Genomic DNA, 15,720 nt, shown 5'->3' with positions numbered 1-15,720 from the left:
TCACAGAGTGGGATGGGGTCAGTGAGAATGCTGACTCCACCCCACTCTGTGACGAAGTGTCACTGATTGACACTCGCCCTGGTCGCTTTAGGGCTTAATCCTGAAGCACCCAGGGCATGTGTCAATGGGTGACGCTTTCCTCGTCACCCAGGGGAGGGCCTCGAGGCAGCTTTGCTGAGCCGAGGAGGTCACGCCCATAGGAGCTGTGACCTCCTCAGCCCAGCAAAGTTCAGCTCAGGCAGCCAGGAGTCTGCGCAAATCGCGCATGGCTCACTCCTGGCTGACTGAGCTGAAAATGAAGAGTGTCTGTCAGGCAGGCCTTTGTTCAGCCTGACAGACACTCTTCATGAGGGGCAAAAGGTGGGGGGGGGGGGTGTGGCCCCTTGGCCCTAAAGGATGAGTCGCCACTGGTTAGACCTGCAGAGGAGGTAGAAAAACAGACAGAAGGGCCACTCTTATTGCCAGCCTCATCTGTTCCCTTGACCCTAGGTGGGCAGGTCAGTTTAGCAGCAGTGGTGTTGGACTAGACACAAACAAGCTTTCGTGCTTGCAACTGCTCTGGTATCTGGTGCAGGGCAACTCCTGGGGTCCTGGCATCTACAAACTTGGTGGGGATATGGGTGTGTCCTCATGAAGCACAGTGACGTCCTCCTGCGTGACTGCTGCATGGGTGGACCCAGTGGTCTGCAGATCAGTGGGCCGGACATTGCGGTCGCTTTCTGCAGTTCAGAGGGAAATGGCTTCTTTACTCCAAGGGAGATGCTGGCTGGGTGGCGAAGTCCTGGTAGATCTCTGGGGCTTTTTGAAGATACACAGCTGCAGGACAAGTCAGGTCCTTGTGATTGTCTGGACAGCAGGAGGTAGGCAGGGCTTGGTGCCAAAAGTACACAGGAAGTCTACAGTTCTTGCGCTGGTCGGCTCTTCTTTGTCTTCTTCCTTTAATACTCAGTCAAATCTGAGTTCCTGGTGTTAGGGTCCCCTAAATAATGAATTTAGGGGACTGTGGGGTAGTAGCCAATGGGCTTCTTACTCCTGGGGGTGACTACACCCCTTATATGACCACTTCCTGTGGGGAGTGGGCATAACCCTGTCCCAGACTTTCTAGTTCCACCAAAAACAAGATGGTGGAACCCTTCCTTCGTGAAGCAAATCAGGCAGCCAACCTCAGGGGTTTGACTAGCCTGGAAGTACAGCATGCCTACATGCATAGCTAATATTTAGCCTGTCCTGGTGCAAATGGGCCTCTGGGCATGAGGTGGCATTCCCCAGGTCTAGGGGAAGTCAGGGTCGCATATCAAAGGGCAGAAGAGGCTTTGAAGCTTACAGCCCAAATATGCTGATTTACTAGTCATCCTGCTGGAGGAGGTGATAACACCTTTCTCCAGAGCAGGTACTGTTTCTGGCCTCTGGGAGCACAGGCTCTCACCTTCTGGCAGGTCAGAAACTTGTCTGTGGTTGCAGGTTGGTCGATACAAGTCAGCCAGAACACTAGAGGGCAAGTAGGTTTTCAGGGGGCACCTCTAAGGTTCCCTCTGGGTGCATGTCATAATAACTCCAATACTGGCAACAGTATGGATTTTTTTTAAATTACATGTTTGATACCAAACACAGTAGGTTTCAGTAAAGCTGTTATGTAGCTGGGATGCTCGTAACGACCAGTGCCCAGTACATACCTTAAGATGGCTTCACTGTTCACTTGCTACATTTAGTAAAAGAACTACACATCACAGGGGCATAGCAGCTCATGCAGATATGTCCTCACACATAATATAATGCACCATGCATTAGGGCTCCAAGGCCTGCTCTAGGGGTGACTTACATATGTTATAAGCAATGATTCAGGGTGTTGCAGACAAGGAGTGTGCCATGATGTGCTTTCAATCATGGTTTGCACCATGACACGCAGTCTGCAGTGGCAGTCTGCATGTAATTTGTATGGGGGTCCCTAGGGTGGCATAATACATGCTGTGCCGTTGGAGACCGTCTTTAGTACCCATGCCCTAGGTACCAGTGGACCTACAGGGGTGCTAAAGTGTGTGCCAATTGTGCTACAATTAAGCATTTTGGTGGTCATTATGACCCTGGCGGTATTACAACCGCAGGGCCAAAACGACGGGAGCACCGCCAACAGGCTAGCGGTGCCTCCCGGCGTATTTTGACCACGGCGGTAGCGCTGCGGTCGCACCGCCGGGGCGGCGGTTTTCCACCACAATAGCCCTGGCGGATGTAATCCGCCAGGGCAGCGCTGCTTGCAGCGCTGCCCAGGGGATTACGAGTCCCCGACTGCCAGCCTTTTTCTGGCGGTCTGAACCGCCAGGAAAAGGCTGGCGGAACGGGGAGTCATGGGGCCCCTGGGGGCCCCTGCACTGCCCATGCCACTGGCATGGGCAGTGCAGGGGCCCCCTGACAGGGCCCCATGCGGCTTTTCACTGTCTGCTGTGCAGACAGTGAAAAGCGCGACGGGTGCAACTGCACCCGTCGCACGGCCGTAACACCGCCGGCTCCATTTGGAGCCGGCTCCTATGTTGCAGCCGTGATCCCCACTGGGCCGGTGGGCGGAATGAAAATGTCACTTACCCAGTGTACATCTGTTCGTGGCATTAGTCGCTGCAGATTCACATGTTTGGCACAGTCCGCTGCCTGGTGTTGGGCTCGGAGTATTACAAGTTGTTTTTCTTCGAAGAAGTCTTTTTTGGTCACGGGACCGAAGGACTCCTCCCTCTTCGGCTCCATTGCGCATGGGCGTCGACTCCATCTTAGATTGTTTTCCCCGCAGAGGGTGAGGATGGAGTTGTTTGCTATAAATAGTGCCCATGCAATGGAGTGAATATGTATGTACGTTAAGAGTTTATAATAATTATTTACAAATGTACAGTTAAGATTTATGATCTACCTCTAAACGGCTACAGGCTTCCCGGGGAGGTGGGAGGGTACATGTGAATCTGCAGCGACTAATGCCACGAACAGATGTACACTGGGTAAGTGACATTTTCAGTTCGATGGCATATGTTGCTGCAGATACACATGTTTGGCATAGACTATAAAGCAGTTACCTCCCCTAAAAGCGGTGGTTTAGCCTGTAGGAGTTGAAGTAGTTTGGAATAATGTTCTTAGTACAGCTTGGCCCACTGTAGCTTGTTGTGCATTTAGTACGTCTACACAGTAGTGTTTAGTAAACGTATGAGGCGTAGACCAGGTTGCAGCCTTACATATTTCGCTCATAGGAATGTTTCCTAGAAAGGCCATTGTAGCACCTTTCTTTCTGGTTGAGTGTGCTTTTGGTGTAATAGGCAATTCTCTTTTGGCTTTAAGATAGCATGTTTGAATACATCTGACTATCCATCTAGCAATGCCTTGTTTAGAGATTGGATTTCCTATGTGTGGTTTTTGAAAAGCTATGAACAGTTGTTTTGTTTTCCTGATTAGCTTTGTTCTGTCAATGTAGTACATTAGTGCTCTTTTGATGTCTAATGTATGTAGTGCCCTTTCAGCCACGGAATTTGGTTGTGGGAAGAACACTGGCAATTGTACTGTTTGATTTAAATGGAATGGTGAGATTACTTTTGGTAGAAATTTTGGATTTGTTCTTAGAACTATTTTATTGTTGTGTATTTGAATAAATGGTTCTTGTATGGTAAATGCCTGTATTTCACTTACTCTTCTGAGGGATGTGATTGCAATGAGAAATGCGACTTTCCAGGTTAGATATTGCAGTTCACAGGAATGCATGGGTTCGAAAGGTGGACCCATGAGTCTTGTTAAGAACATGTTAAGATTCCATGAAGGAACTGGTGGTGTTCTTGGTGGTATAATTCTTTTTAGCCCTTCCATGAATGCTTTAATAACTGGTATTCTAAATAGAGACGATGAATGAGTAGTTTGTAGGTAAGCAGATATTGCTGCGAGGTGTATTTTTATAGATGAAAAAGCAAGATTTTCTTTTTGCAAATGTAGTAAGTATCCTACTATGTCTTTAGTAGAGGCATGTAATGGTTGTATTTGATTGGCATGGCAGTAGTAAACAAATCTTTTCCACTTAGATGCATAGCAGTGTCTAGTGGAAGGTTTTCTAGCTTGTTTTATGACCTCCATGCATTCTTGTGTGAGGTCTAAGTGTCCGAATTCTAGGATTTCAGGAGCCAAATTGCCAGATTCAATGATGCTGGGTTTGGATGCCTGATCTGTTGTTTGTGTTGTGTTAACAGATCTGGTCTGTTGGGTAGTTTGACATGCGGTACTAGTGAAAGGTCTAGTAGAGTTGTATACCAAGGTTGTCTTGCCCATGTGGGTGCTATCAGTATGAGTTTGAGTTGGTTTTGACTCAACTTGTTTACTAGATAGGGAAGGAGAGGGAGAGGGGGAAAAGCGTATGCAAATATCCCTGACCAACTCATCCATAGAGCATTGCCTTGTGATTCGCGGTGTGGGTACCTGGATGCGAAGTTTTGGCATTTTGAGTTTTCTTTTGTTGCGAACAAATCTATCTGGGGTGTTCCCCAAATTTGAAAGTACTTGTTCAGAACTTGGGGGTGAATTTCCCATTCGTGGACTTGTTGGTGGTCTCGCGAAAGGTTGTCTGCTAGCTGGTTTTGTATTCCTGGAATAAATTGTGCTATTAGGCGAATGTTGTTGTGAATCGCCCACTGCCAAATTTTTTGTGTTAGGAGGCACAATTGTGTTGAGTGTGTTCCTCCTTGTTTGTTTGAATAATACATTGTTGTCATGTTGTCTGTTTTGACAAGAATGTATTTGTGTGTTATTATGGGTTGGAAGGCTTTCAACGCTAGAAATACTGCTAACAGTTCTAGGTAATTGATATGAAATTTTGTTTGGTGTATGTCCCATTGTCCTTGAATGCTGTGGTGATTGAGGTGTGCTCCCCACCCTGTCATGGAAGCATCTGTTGTTATAACGTATTGAGGCACTGGGTCCTGAAATGTCCGCCCTTTGTTCAAATTTTTGCTGTTCCACCATAGAAGCGAGAGGTATGTTTGGCGGTTTACCAACACCAGATCTTGAAGTTGACCCTGTGCCTGTGACCATTGTGATGCTAGACACTGTTGTAAGGGTCGCATGTGTAGTCTTGCGTTTGGGACAATGGCTATGCATGATGACATCATGCCTAGAAGTTTTAGCACAAATTTTGCTTGTATCTTTTGGTTTGGAAACATAGCACTTATTACCTTGTGGAATGCCTGCACTCTTTGTGGGCTTGGAGTGGCAATTCCTTTTGATGTGTTGATGGTTGCTCCTAGATATTGTTGTGTCTGACACGGTTCTAGGTGTGATTTTGTATAGTTGATGGAAAACCCCAGTTTGTGAAGGGTTTGTATGACACATGTGGTGTCGTTTGCGCATTTGTTTACTGTGTTGGTCTTGATTAGCCAATCGTCTAGGTAAGGGAACACATGTATTTGTTGTCTCCTGATGTGTGCTGCTACTACTGCTAGACATTTTGTGAACACTCTTGGTGCAGTTGTTATTCCGAATGGCAACACTTTGAATTGGTAATGTATTCCTTTGAATACGAACCGTAGGTACTTTCTGTGAGAAGGGTGTATTGGTATATGAAAGTACGCATCCTTTAGGTCTAATGTGGTCATGTAATCTTGCTGTTTGAGCAGTGGAATGATGTCTTGTAGTGTGACCATGTGAAAATGGTCCGATATGATGTAGGTATTTAGTGTCCTGAGATCTAATATTGGTCTTAATGTTTTGTCTTTTTTTGGAATTAGAAAGAACAGGGAGTAAACTCCTGTGTTTTTTTGTTGTACTGGTACTAACACTATTGCATCCTTTTGCAGTAGTGCTTGAACTTCTAGTCCTAAAAGTTCTAAATGTTGTGGTGACATTTTGCGTGTTTTGGGAGGGATGTTTGGTGGGAATTTGTGGAATTCTATGCAATAGCCATGTTGGATTATTGCTAATACCCAATTGTCTGTTGTAATTTGTTGCCAAGATTGGTAGAATTGGCTTAGTCTTCCCCCCACTGGTGTTGAGTGAAGGGGTTGCGTGACTTGAAAGTCACTGTTTAGGTGGAGGTGTTTTTGGAGTCTGGAATCTTCCCCTACTCCTTGGGAATTGACCCCCCCTATATCCCCTGAAACCTCCCCTTTGGAAGGAACCCTGATATGGTGTGGTTCTTGTTTGTTGGCTGGTGGTGTCTGTGGGTTGGCCACGAAACCCCCCTCTAAATGGAGTTTTTCTAAAAGAGCCTCTGCTCTGCGGGGAGTAGAGTGCGCCCATGGCCTTGGCCGTGTCTGTGTCCTTTTTAAGTTTTTCAATGGCTGTGTCCACTTCAGGGCCAAAAAGTTGTTTTTCGTTGAAGGGCATATTAAGGACAGCCTGCTGGATTTCAGGTTTGAAGCCTGAAGTGCGGAGCTAAGCGTGTCTCCTTATGGTGACAGCAGTGTTGACTGTTCTCGCTGCAGTATCGGCTGCGTCCAGTGAAGAGCGGATTTGATTGTTTGAGATTGTTTGTCCCTCTTCAACTATTTGCTGCGCCCTTTTTTGGTATTCTTGGGGAAGATGGTCTACGAGAAGTTGCATCTCATCCCAGTGAGCGCGGTCATATCTGGCCAGCAGCGCTTGAGAATTTGCGATGCGCCACTGGTTGGCTGCCTGTGATGCTACTCTTTTCCCTGCCGCATCAAATTTTCTGCTTTCTTTGTCCGGAGGTGGGGCGTCGCCAGATGTATGGGAATTTGCTCTTTTGCGAGCTGCCCCTACTACTACGGAGTCAGGTGGTAACTGCGAAGTAATAAACACTGGATCTGTGGGTGGTGGTTTGTATTTTTTATCCACCCTTGGGGTGATGGCTCTTGATTTTACGGGCTCTTCAAAAATTTGTTTTGCGTGCCGTAACATCCCCGGTAGCATTGGGAGACATTGATATTGGCTATGTGTAGCCGAGAGGGTGTTAAATAAAAAGTCATCCTCTATAGGATCTGAATGCAGTTGGACATTGTGGAATTCTGCAGCCCTAGCCACCAGTTGTGAGTATGAGGTACTGTCCTCTGGCGGTGACGGCTTTGTGGGGTATGAATCTGGATCATTGTCCGGCACTGGGGTGTCGTATAGGTCCCAAGCGTCTTGATCCTGATTATCTTGACTTATGGTAGTTTGCGCTGGTGAGTGCATTTGTGGCGGTGTTTGTGCCGGCGATGCCTGTTGTAGTGGAGAGGGCGGAGGCGTGACTTTTTTAACCACTTTGGCTTGTGGTTGTGCGTCATCCTTGAGGAGACTCATCCTTCTTTTCCTTATTATTGGGGGAAGGGTTGATATCTTCCCTGTGTCTTGCTGGATGTACAGTCTCTTTTGTGTGTAGTCTGATTCTACACTTTGGAGCTCTTGTCCAAATCTGTGCATTTGGCCACTTATTCCTTGTTCCTCTGAGTAGGATGAAGGTGTGGTATTTTTTGGCGCCGAGAGAGAATCTTTTTTCGGTTTCGGCACCGACAGAATTTTTGTTCCTTTCGGCATGGATTCTCGGTGCCGATGTTTTTCGGTGCCGGTATCTTGTTTTTGTCTCTCGGAGCCGCTTTCTCGGCTCCGAGGTTGCTCCATGGCGGTCTCTCGACCGGAGTCGGGTGTCTTCGCTATGGGCGTGCCCTTTTTCGGCGCCTTCGACGGGTCGCCTGTTTTATGGGTCGAGCCATGGCCTGTTGGCAGTGGCGTCCCCTGGGCTTTCGGTTTGTCGATGGATTTACTTTTCGACGTCTTACTCACAGTTTGTTGCTGTTGTTCGACGTCGGAGTCTCCGGATTCTGATTCCGGAACCGAGAATGTTTCCTCTTCGTCGTCGAAACGTTGTTTTGTCGGCGTGGACGCCATTTGTTGACGCCTGGCTCTTCGGTCCCGGAGTGTTTTTCTGGACCGGAAGGCTCGACAGGCCTCACAGGTATCCTCCTTGTGCTCGGGGGACAAGCACAAGTTACAGACCAAGTGCTGATCTGTATAAGGATACTTACTGTGACATTTTGGGCAGAAACGGAACGGGGTCCGTTCCATCGGCTTCGATGTCGCACGCGGTCGGGCCGACCAGGCCCCGATGGGGGGATCGAAGCTACCCCAAAGTCTTCCGATGATCGGTGTCGATGTACCTAACTATCCCGATACCGAACGGAACAATACCGACGCTTTCTTCCGAGATTCTGACTAACTTTCCGAACCGAAACACGGAGCGAAAAGGAATACGTCCGAACCCGACAGCGGAAAAAAACAATCTAAGATGGAGTCGACGCCCATGCGCAATGGAGCCGAAGAGGGAGGAGTCCTTCGGTCCCGTGACCAAAAAAGACTTCTTCGAAGAAAAACAACTTGTAATACTCCGAGCCCAACACCAGGCAGCGGACTGTGCCAAACATGTGTATCTGCAGCAACATATGCCATCGAACACCAGGTTTCCGCCCGCCGGCCCAGCGGGGATCTCCAAATGGCCGCGGCGGGGGTGCGGCCGCATTGGCGGCCGCATGGCGGTCAGATCCTGGCAGGCGGATGACCCCCTTTGTTTTTAGGGGAAAGAACAATGGCACAGAGTCTGGTTAGCAGGCTTCAGTGCAATGTCAAAGTCAAAAACCAGCATCCAGTAGTTCAAATGGGGGCAAAAAGTGGGGGGACAACCTGCACATAGCCTGGTTTCCTACTACAGCTGCACAGAACTTTTTAAACTGATGTGGCATGGACGCATACCACAGAAACTCAGGTTGTGTCGGAACCAGCTGTGGGATCGGCTCCAAAGTTGACCGACTTGAGGAGCAACGTCCAGAGTTGTGGTGCTAAACCCCACCCCCACACCAAGTTCGGGCATATGTCCTGTTTCAATGTCTTGTGCTTCTTTTATGACTTACCTGACAGTTTGGACCGTAACGAAGACCGGCCTCTAGAGTGGCTTCGTCGGTTTCAGGACCGTGATCAAAATTTTGAGGTGAAATGTGATACAGAGTCTTTTTATGCTTGGAGATGTAAAGGTTCACTTCGCAGTCCCGATGACCTTCGAGTTCATCAACGAGCAGTCGCTGCAGGCACTTGAGTCATGGCCCGACTGCAGACAGCACAAGTACACCAGGTAGGGATCTTTCAGACATTTGTTTACGACAGTCCCTACAGGGCATAAAACCTGTTGTTTTGGGGCACGACAAAGGAAAAATTTCAAACTAAAGGTCTCTGATGACATTAAGGGAGTTCTGGATCCGCATCTGGTGGAACAAAAAGAAATGAACTGATGTCCTTGTGCACTGGTGGCACCTGTATAGGCTCTGCATTTCATTTCCTGACCGGAATGGCGTCACCACCTGATGGCACGCAGCGGTACTGCTGAAAAGTTTACAGATCCAGTCAGACGACTTAGGAATATTCAAATGCTGAGCAAATGCTAATACATTTTTCTACCATAGGACTGAATTTCAAGATTGTCATAGGATGCAGTGCATTCTGCACACTTCTTGCATTTGTCAACTTATTCAGGAAGACTTTGTGTAGCACCAAGGTTCACTTACCTCTAACTTTCAGCATGGAGAAGGCAGTCACCCGTCCTTGACGATTGGCTGCTGTGCAAACGTAAGTGCCTGCATGCTCAAGTCTGACTGACGGAATCGTCATCACGTTGTCTTCTATGGTGGCTTCTTTTGGGAGATCGCCTTCCAGCTGAAATAATGTGCATACAGTAAGTCAATCATTTTTGTAGTGCGCAAAAAACGAATCATCATAACGTTTATTGCTCAGGTCAATAACCCATCTTTGTCCTATCTAGGGAAAATACAAGCTGGCAATCAAATATGAGACTGGAAATCTTCACACGCATCTAATGAACTGTCAAACCAAGAAACCATGGGCATGATGGGATATGTTAGACCTTCCCATCTCACACCTGGCAGGAGGGGGTTCTTGGAATAAATCATCAATCCCCAAAACAAGGTGGTGGGAGGGAGCTTAATATCCCCTCCCAATACCGTCTGGCCTTCGGAAAGGTGGGAAGAATCAGTATAAGAGCCCTTCATCATTAGCAAAGGCAATGGGGAGGAGACAGCTCCCCCAACCCTTGGATGAGTTGGGGGTGTTCACAGAATACACCACCACTCTTATTCAAGGCAAGGGGGTTACATGCAGCAAATGACGCCGCCCATGACCCTCCTCTGTCACGCATGTAATTGTGAATAGGGCACTAGCTCAGCTGGCAGCAGTCCTGCAACTCCATGTTCACAATAGCAGGCAGGGTCTATTTTAAAAACCTGTCATAAAACAAATACTAGATCTGTAAAAGTCTGTCAGAGTTGGAGGTCCACTAGGAGAATTCAATGACCACAGCAAGCTCATGAATATATCATGGAGTCTGCTCAGTTCGGTCTAAATCTTCTCCACAGTCAATATGTGGGCTTATACAAAATGAATATGGTACACTGTCTAACCTTCTAGTAGTGTGGTTGGGAAGCACATAGGTGCTACAATCTAACAGGTATCTTGGTAAAGAATAGAGTGTGTTTGCATGGAAGACATGTTTACCATTAGGACAGCCTTAATGCAGAATAGGCTAGTGTCTGGAATGTCTTCCTCTGAATGGAGTAACTTATTTAAAGACCCAACAGGAGACTCTCTAGAAGAAACCTGCCTTACCCCTTCCGCTCAATGAGAACAGGAAAAAAGCCTTTCTCGTAGGGGTCCCACCACTGGCAGCCAGGAAACATTTTAGAAGAGACTTTCTGGGTTCATCAAAACTGAAGCCAGGAGTGCCATCTGTACAAGTGATTCCTTTTTTGTCATTCTAAGATGCACCTTTCATTTGGTGCCTCATAGAAGGATGAATCTAATAACCACATGGAAAAATACGAAGAACATTTATTTCCAGTACAGGGAACAGCTGCTCTTATTAAGGGTCATGGGTTAGTCCTGTTCTCAATCTCTTTGGCACAGTACTTATCGTCTGTTTCTAGAAGATAAATTTCACTTACCAAGAACCTCTTTCACAGAACTGGACCAGGTTTACTATTGTGGCTTTGTCACAAAGCAATCCAGATTGCAAAAGACTTCTAATTGCAGGTACAGAAAGCTTTTTTGACGTCTATGTATATTGCATTCATCACTTGATTGGAGGTGGGGGAAGCTCTCAGATTATCCAGACAATGATCTCAACTAGATATCTCAATAAGGTCTAAACCTACAAGAGGGACCCTGCGGTGCCAATAAGTGTGACATGTTAGTGCGCAGACAAAGAATGACAAAATGAATGCTGGCCTTATATAGCAAAACAAGGGTTATACGGCTGAAGGTCAGGTATGAGCAATACAAACAAGCCCCAGTCTGCTACACCTGAGGTTCCCTGGCAGTGACCCCAAATAAACCTAGGAATTCATATTTTTTATTGAAGTCTTTATATAAGTAATAATATCAACAATGTAAGAAGTACTACAACAAAGAATGAGTCAAGTAAACATAATATGCAAAGCTGAGTGACAAGCAAAATAGGATTAGAGCCACACAGCACTCAGAGGTGCAAGTAGAGACATAACAAAAGAGAAATAAAAAATAAAGATATTTTTTCTGTTTTTGTGAAGTCACTCCAATGACCGAATGACTCCTGAAGCTCAGATTGTCTTCTGCCATTAAAAGAGATCACTTAGGACAAATAACAGATGTTCTGGTAGCTTTACCTTGGTCCACGTGATATTTGGGACAGGAAAGCCAGAGGCCATGCATGGGAACACAGCAGTTGAACCAGTAGTGATCTCTTTGACTTCCGGCTGGGCAGCAATTTGGGGCACAGCTGCACAAACACAAACAGAGCAGTCATTCAGGTGAATAACAAATAAGGAGATGCTAACATGACTAAAATTGTACTAAAGAATGCAGAACAACAACATACCTTCTCGTCAGGACATCCTAATGAAAAGCATTGGTAGACGAAAATAATTAAAGATTAGCTACAATAGGTGGGAAACAGGCAACACTACATTATTCAGTATGGTCCTCTATAATGTACTGCTTCTCATAAATAAACAAGGATCAAGCTACTGGGTAAAAGATTTATTACGGAAACAAGTAACAATTCAAAAGCAGCCGTGGACAGGGATAAGAAATAAGAAGGCAAGAAAGGCAGCACACTTCTTATAGGTTGTCACAAGGGCTGAACAAATTTGTTTCTTTAATCTACAGAAAGCAGATGGAAATTGTTGGGTAACTATGCCCAATTCCACAGATTTTGCATCTGCCTTCCTCAAATGAAAAAGGAGGAATTAAGGCAGAATGACTGCAGCACAAGTATTTCTCGTTCTGCGCAATTAGAGACACAAGGAATGAGGAATACTTGTGCTGTGTCCAGGACTGTCGGGGGCTGAGCAATGTAATTCCCTTAATGTGAATTAACTTAAGTTGATGACACTGTCCACCCATTCATAATGCACAAAAGCAAGTCCCTAAGCAGGGGTATCTGGTGTATGCTGCTTGTCTGCCAAAGTGCCAAGTTGTGCCATACCTTCCCAGCAGTAATTGCCAGAAATTGCTTTAAAAAAACCCTATCAAGGGACTGGACAGCATATTTACCTTAATGCTTACATTGCCCACACCCTCAAAGTGCCCCTAAATGTAACTGTCGTGGACTCTAGGCTGTTTTTTTTTTTAATACTTATTCCGCTCTACAGAGAACCAGTTTTGAGATACTCAAAAACGTAGTATGACTTGGTGTATTTCAGCATGCAAACGGCCTTAAGTAATTGAAATACATATTTCATCAGGACTGACGTTTAGGTTTAATGGAGTACTCAGTTTAGAGGCAGCATTCAGTGAAGATCCTCACCCCACCCATAGCTCACAGATTTCTTGGTTGCACTGATGGCCATTTGTTTTCTGCACACACTGTTTAGCTGATGCTTTCTGCTAGTGAAACATACCCTGAAACTACAAAAGCTAAAGCAGAAGTGCCTCTGAACAAAGGTTACTAAGGTATGAAAATAACACAGACAGACAGGTGTGTAATGAATCTGATGTTATATGTTGGATCAATGCTATTAACAGTGGGAATGCTTTTCACACAAAGGACTAAGAGACCCTGACGCAGCCTAGCACCAAACTATAAATGAAAATTAGCCCCATGCACTTGAGAAACTCACACTGCACATGAAGGATGACCTGCGAATGAACAGTGCCCACATCGTTGGTGGCAGTGCAGCGGTACTGTCCGGCATCTGACTGCTTCACCTGCTCAAGCTTCAGCATTCCTCCCTGTATGACGACATCAGAGGGCATCCGGCTTCCCACCTTGCTCCAGGTGACACTGGGCTGAGGGTCCCCAATGGCCAGGCATTCAAACTCCACCGCATTGCCTGCGAGCACGGTCTGCACCGAAGTCCGAACATTTATCATCACCTTGGGAAGTGCTGCAGCAGAGAGGAGGAAGCAGGATTGCAGCTTACACCAGATTTCTTACTGTGTATCAGCAGACTTCAGCACTCAAAGACATTATTCCAAGACCAACATATTGTGTTTTCACATAAGTGTCTCTTTCTCTGTTGTAACCTTACTTTAACCCAAAGGATGAACTTTTCCCTTTTGTTCTCTAGCAGAGTAATTCGAGTTTGTAAAATAGCCTTAGAACAAAAGTCAAAGACTACCTGCTTATATTTGTATTACAAATTATTGAGTTGCTGCAGGGCATCACAGTGAAAGACCATCACCCTGTTATTCATCTAGTTCAGAGTCTTTAGTATATACACAACATAGGATGTCAGACAAACTTGATACCTGGTTACCTTGAGAGAATGCATAACATCTCCTTCTTTCAAGAAAGTTGTAACATCGCAGTGTTAAGAATCTATCACACAATTTGAATTGGTGAGACAAATATTTACTGATGTAAAACATGAGACGACTGCAACCTCTGTCATCACAGTGATTCATTCCTAACTAAACAAGCAGGAGGTCAGTCCCAACTGGACTAAACCAAAAGGCATACATTCCTAAAAAACTTCTGAAAGTAGACATCAAAGACTATCAACTGTATTCCCTATGACACCTACAGAGGGCCACAAGAATTACCCTCAATAGACTGAATGGAAACTATACACCAGTGTACAATCAACATTCCCCCCTACACCAAGACTACTCCCAAGCCTAAAACCAGAGTTTATAATTTAAGCATGCTCTTAGACACCATACCTTTATCCAGAACTTTACTTACGCTGTAACTATCTGATTGCAATTTTTAGTGCTGTAGATTCACATGCACTGCACACTCCTGCATCTAGTGTTGGGCATGGGTGTTTCAAGTTGTTTTTGTTTGAAGAAGTCTTAAGTCACAAGATGTCTTGTGACCCCCACCTTTTAGTCCACAATGTAAGATGGCAAAGGCTTCACCTCAGATTGTATTAACACCACACACACACACCTCAACAGGTAAGGGTACTGTGTGAAGCTGGTGCAGCTGAAAGTTACGGGGTACCTTGCATAAAGAAAATAAAATAAAAACATCTGGAGCATTGGCTGACTTCCAGGGAGTGGGTGGATATATATGAACCTAAAATACTACAAGTTACAAACCAACAGTACTGGTAAATAACAGTCTGCGTTTGTAGCATTTGCTGATGTAGATCACATGTTTTGCATAGACTATAAAGGAGTGCCCACCAACAAGTGATGGCTAGAAAGGTGACGAGGCAAATTTGTGTTTAAGGACTGTTTGGCCAACTTGAGCTCCTTGAAAGGTTTGAATATACACAGTGTTTAGTAAAGGTGTGTGGTGTTAACCTTTGCATGTGTCTGCAAATGGTAAATTACACAAGAAAGCCAACATAACCCATTTCGATCTTGTGAAGTGTGCTTGGCAAACAAGGCAAAAGATGCCTCAAGACGAATTCCCTTGTGAACCTGAATGAAAGGTTCTTCCAGTTAGTGCTTGCAATACACGGACTCTTCTTAGGGAAGTGATTGCAATTAGAAAAGATAGCTTCCAAGAAAGGAACTGATTGCACAAGACCGAAGTGGCTCAAAAGATGGATCCATGAGCCACGCAAACACTTCATTAGGCCTCAACAAAGTTACCAGTGAAGCCCTGAGAGGAACTAGTCTCTTTAAGCACTCTATGAATGCATTAATGGTAGGACTTTTAAAGACAGAAGTGTGCTCTCTATTTTGCATATAAGCAGCAATTGCTGCTAAGTGTAGCCAAAATGTGCATGCACACCCTGACTTTTCAAGGTGCAGACAATGGTTGATTTGTTGTTGGACCAAAGCTTTCGTAAGCTGTGTATTTTTAGGAAAGTAGCAATGCACTTCCATGCAGTGAGCTGGCAGGCCTCCCATAGAATTTGCATAAATGGCTCAGGTAATTTGAGACACTCAAACTCTATGAGCTTAGGTGCCAAATCACAAAGCTTATTTTGCTGACATTTGGATGCCCGGGCAGTCAATGGTGCCTGGCCAGACGATCTGCCCTAATAAGAAGATTCTCATGTGGATGTATTATCAGTTCCACAAGTCCTCAGAACCAGGACTGTCTTGCCTACGTTGGTGCTTTTGGAATGAGCCACTGATGTTTGAGCTTCCTCACCTGGTAGAGGAAAGGCATAGACAAATATCACTGACCAACTCATTTTCGACAAAAAGACTCAAGACACCGGTGAGTAGCGGACCTGCTCCCCAACCAACTCTAAAGAAAGGATTCTGAAGCCTCCGGAACCACAAGTACCTGATGCCTGAAGTCCCCGCTGCACCCGCTGTCACCGACCTGAGTGG

General features: G+C 45.7%; 1 protein-coding gene across 7 annotated transcripts in view; it reads right to left on the bottom strand.

Moving 5' to 3' along the window:
* Positions 1 to 15,720, bottom strand: part of HSPG2 (heparan sulfate proteoglycan 2) — a 933,800-nt gene that overhangs the window by 112,150 nt on the left and 805,930 nt on the right. For all 7 annotated transcript variants that reach the window (XM_069240056.1, XM_069240057.1, XM_069240060.1 and 4 more), the window contains 3 exons: positions 13,101 to 13,367; positions 11,646 to 11,758; positions 9,498 to 9,645 (listed from right to left, as the gene is read on the bottom strand). In XM_069240056.1, the coding sequence (XP_069096157.1) occupies positions 9,498 to 9,645; positions 11,646 to 11,758; positions 13,101 to 13,367 (528 nt within the window). The remainder of the gene's footprint in view (positions 1 to 9,497; positions 9,646 to 11,645; positions 11,759 to 13,100; positions 13,368 to 15,720) is intronic.

This window comes from Pleurodeles waltl, chromosome 6 (assembly GCF_031143425.1).
Source record: "Pleurodeles waltl isolate 20211129_DDA chromosome 6, aPleWal1.hap1.20221129, whole genome shotgun sequence".
Taxonomy (NCBI): Eukaryota; Metazoa; Chordata; class Amphibia; order Caudata; family Salamandridae; genus Pleurodeles; species Pleurodeles waltl.
The sequence above is the reverse complement of the archived record's forward strand: the minus strand, read 5'-3'. Positions and strand labels throughout refer to the sequence as shown.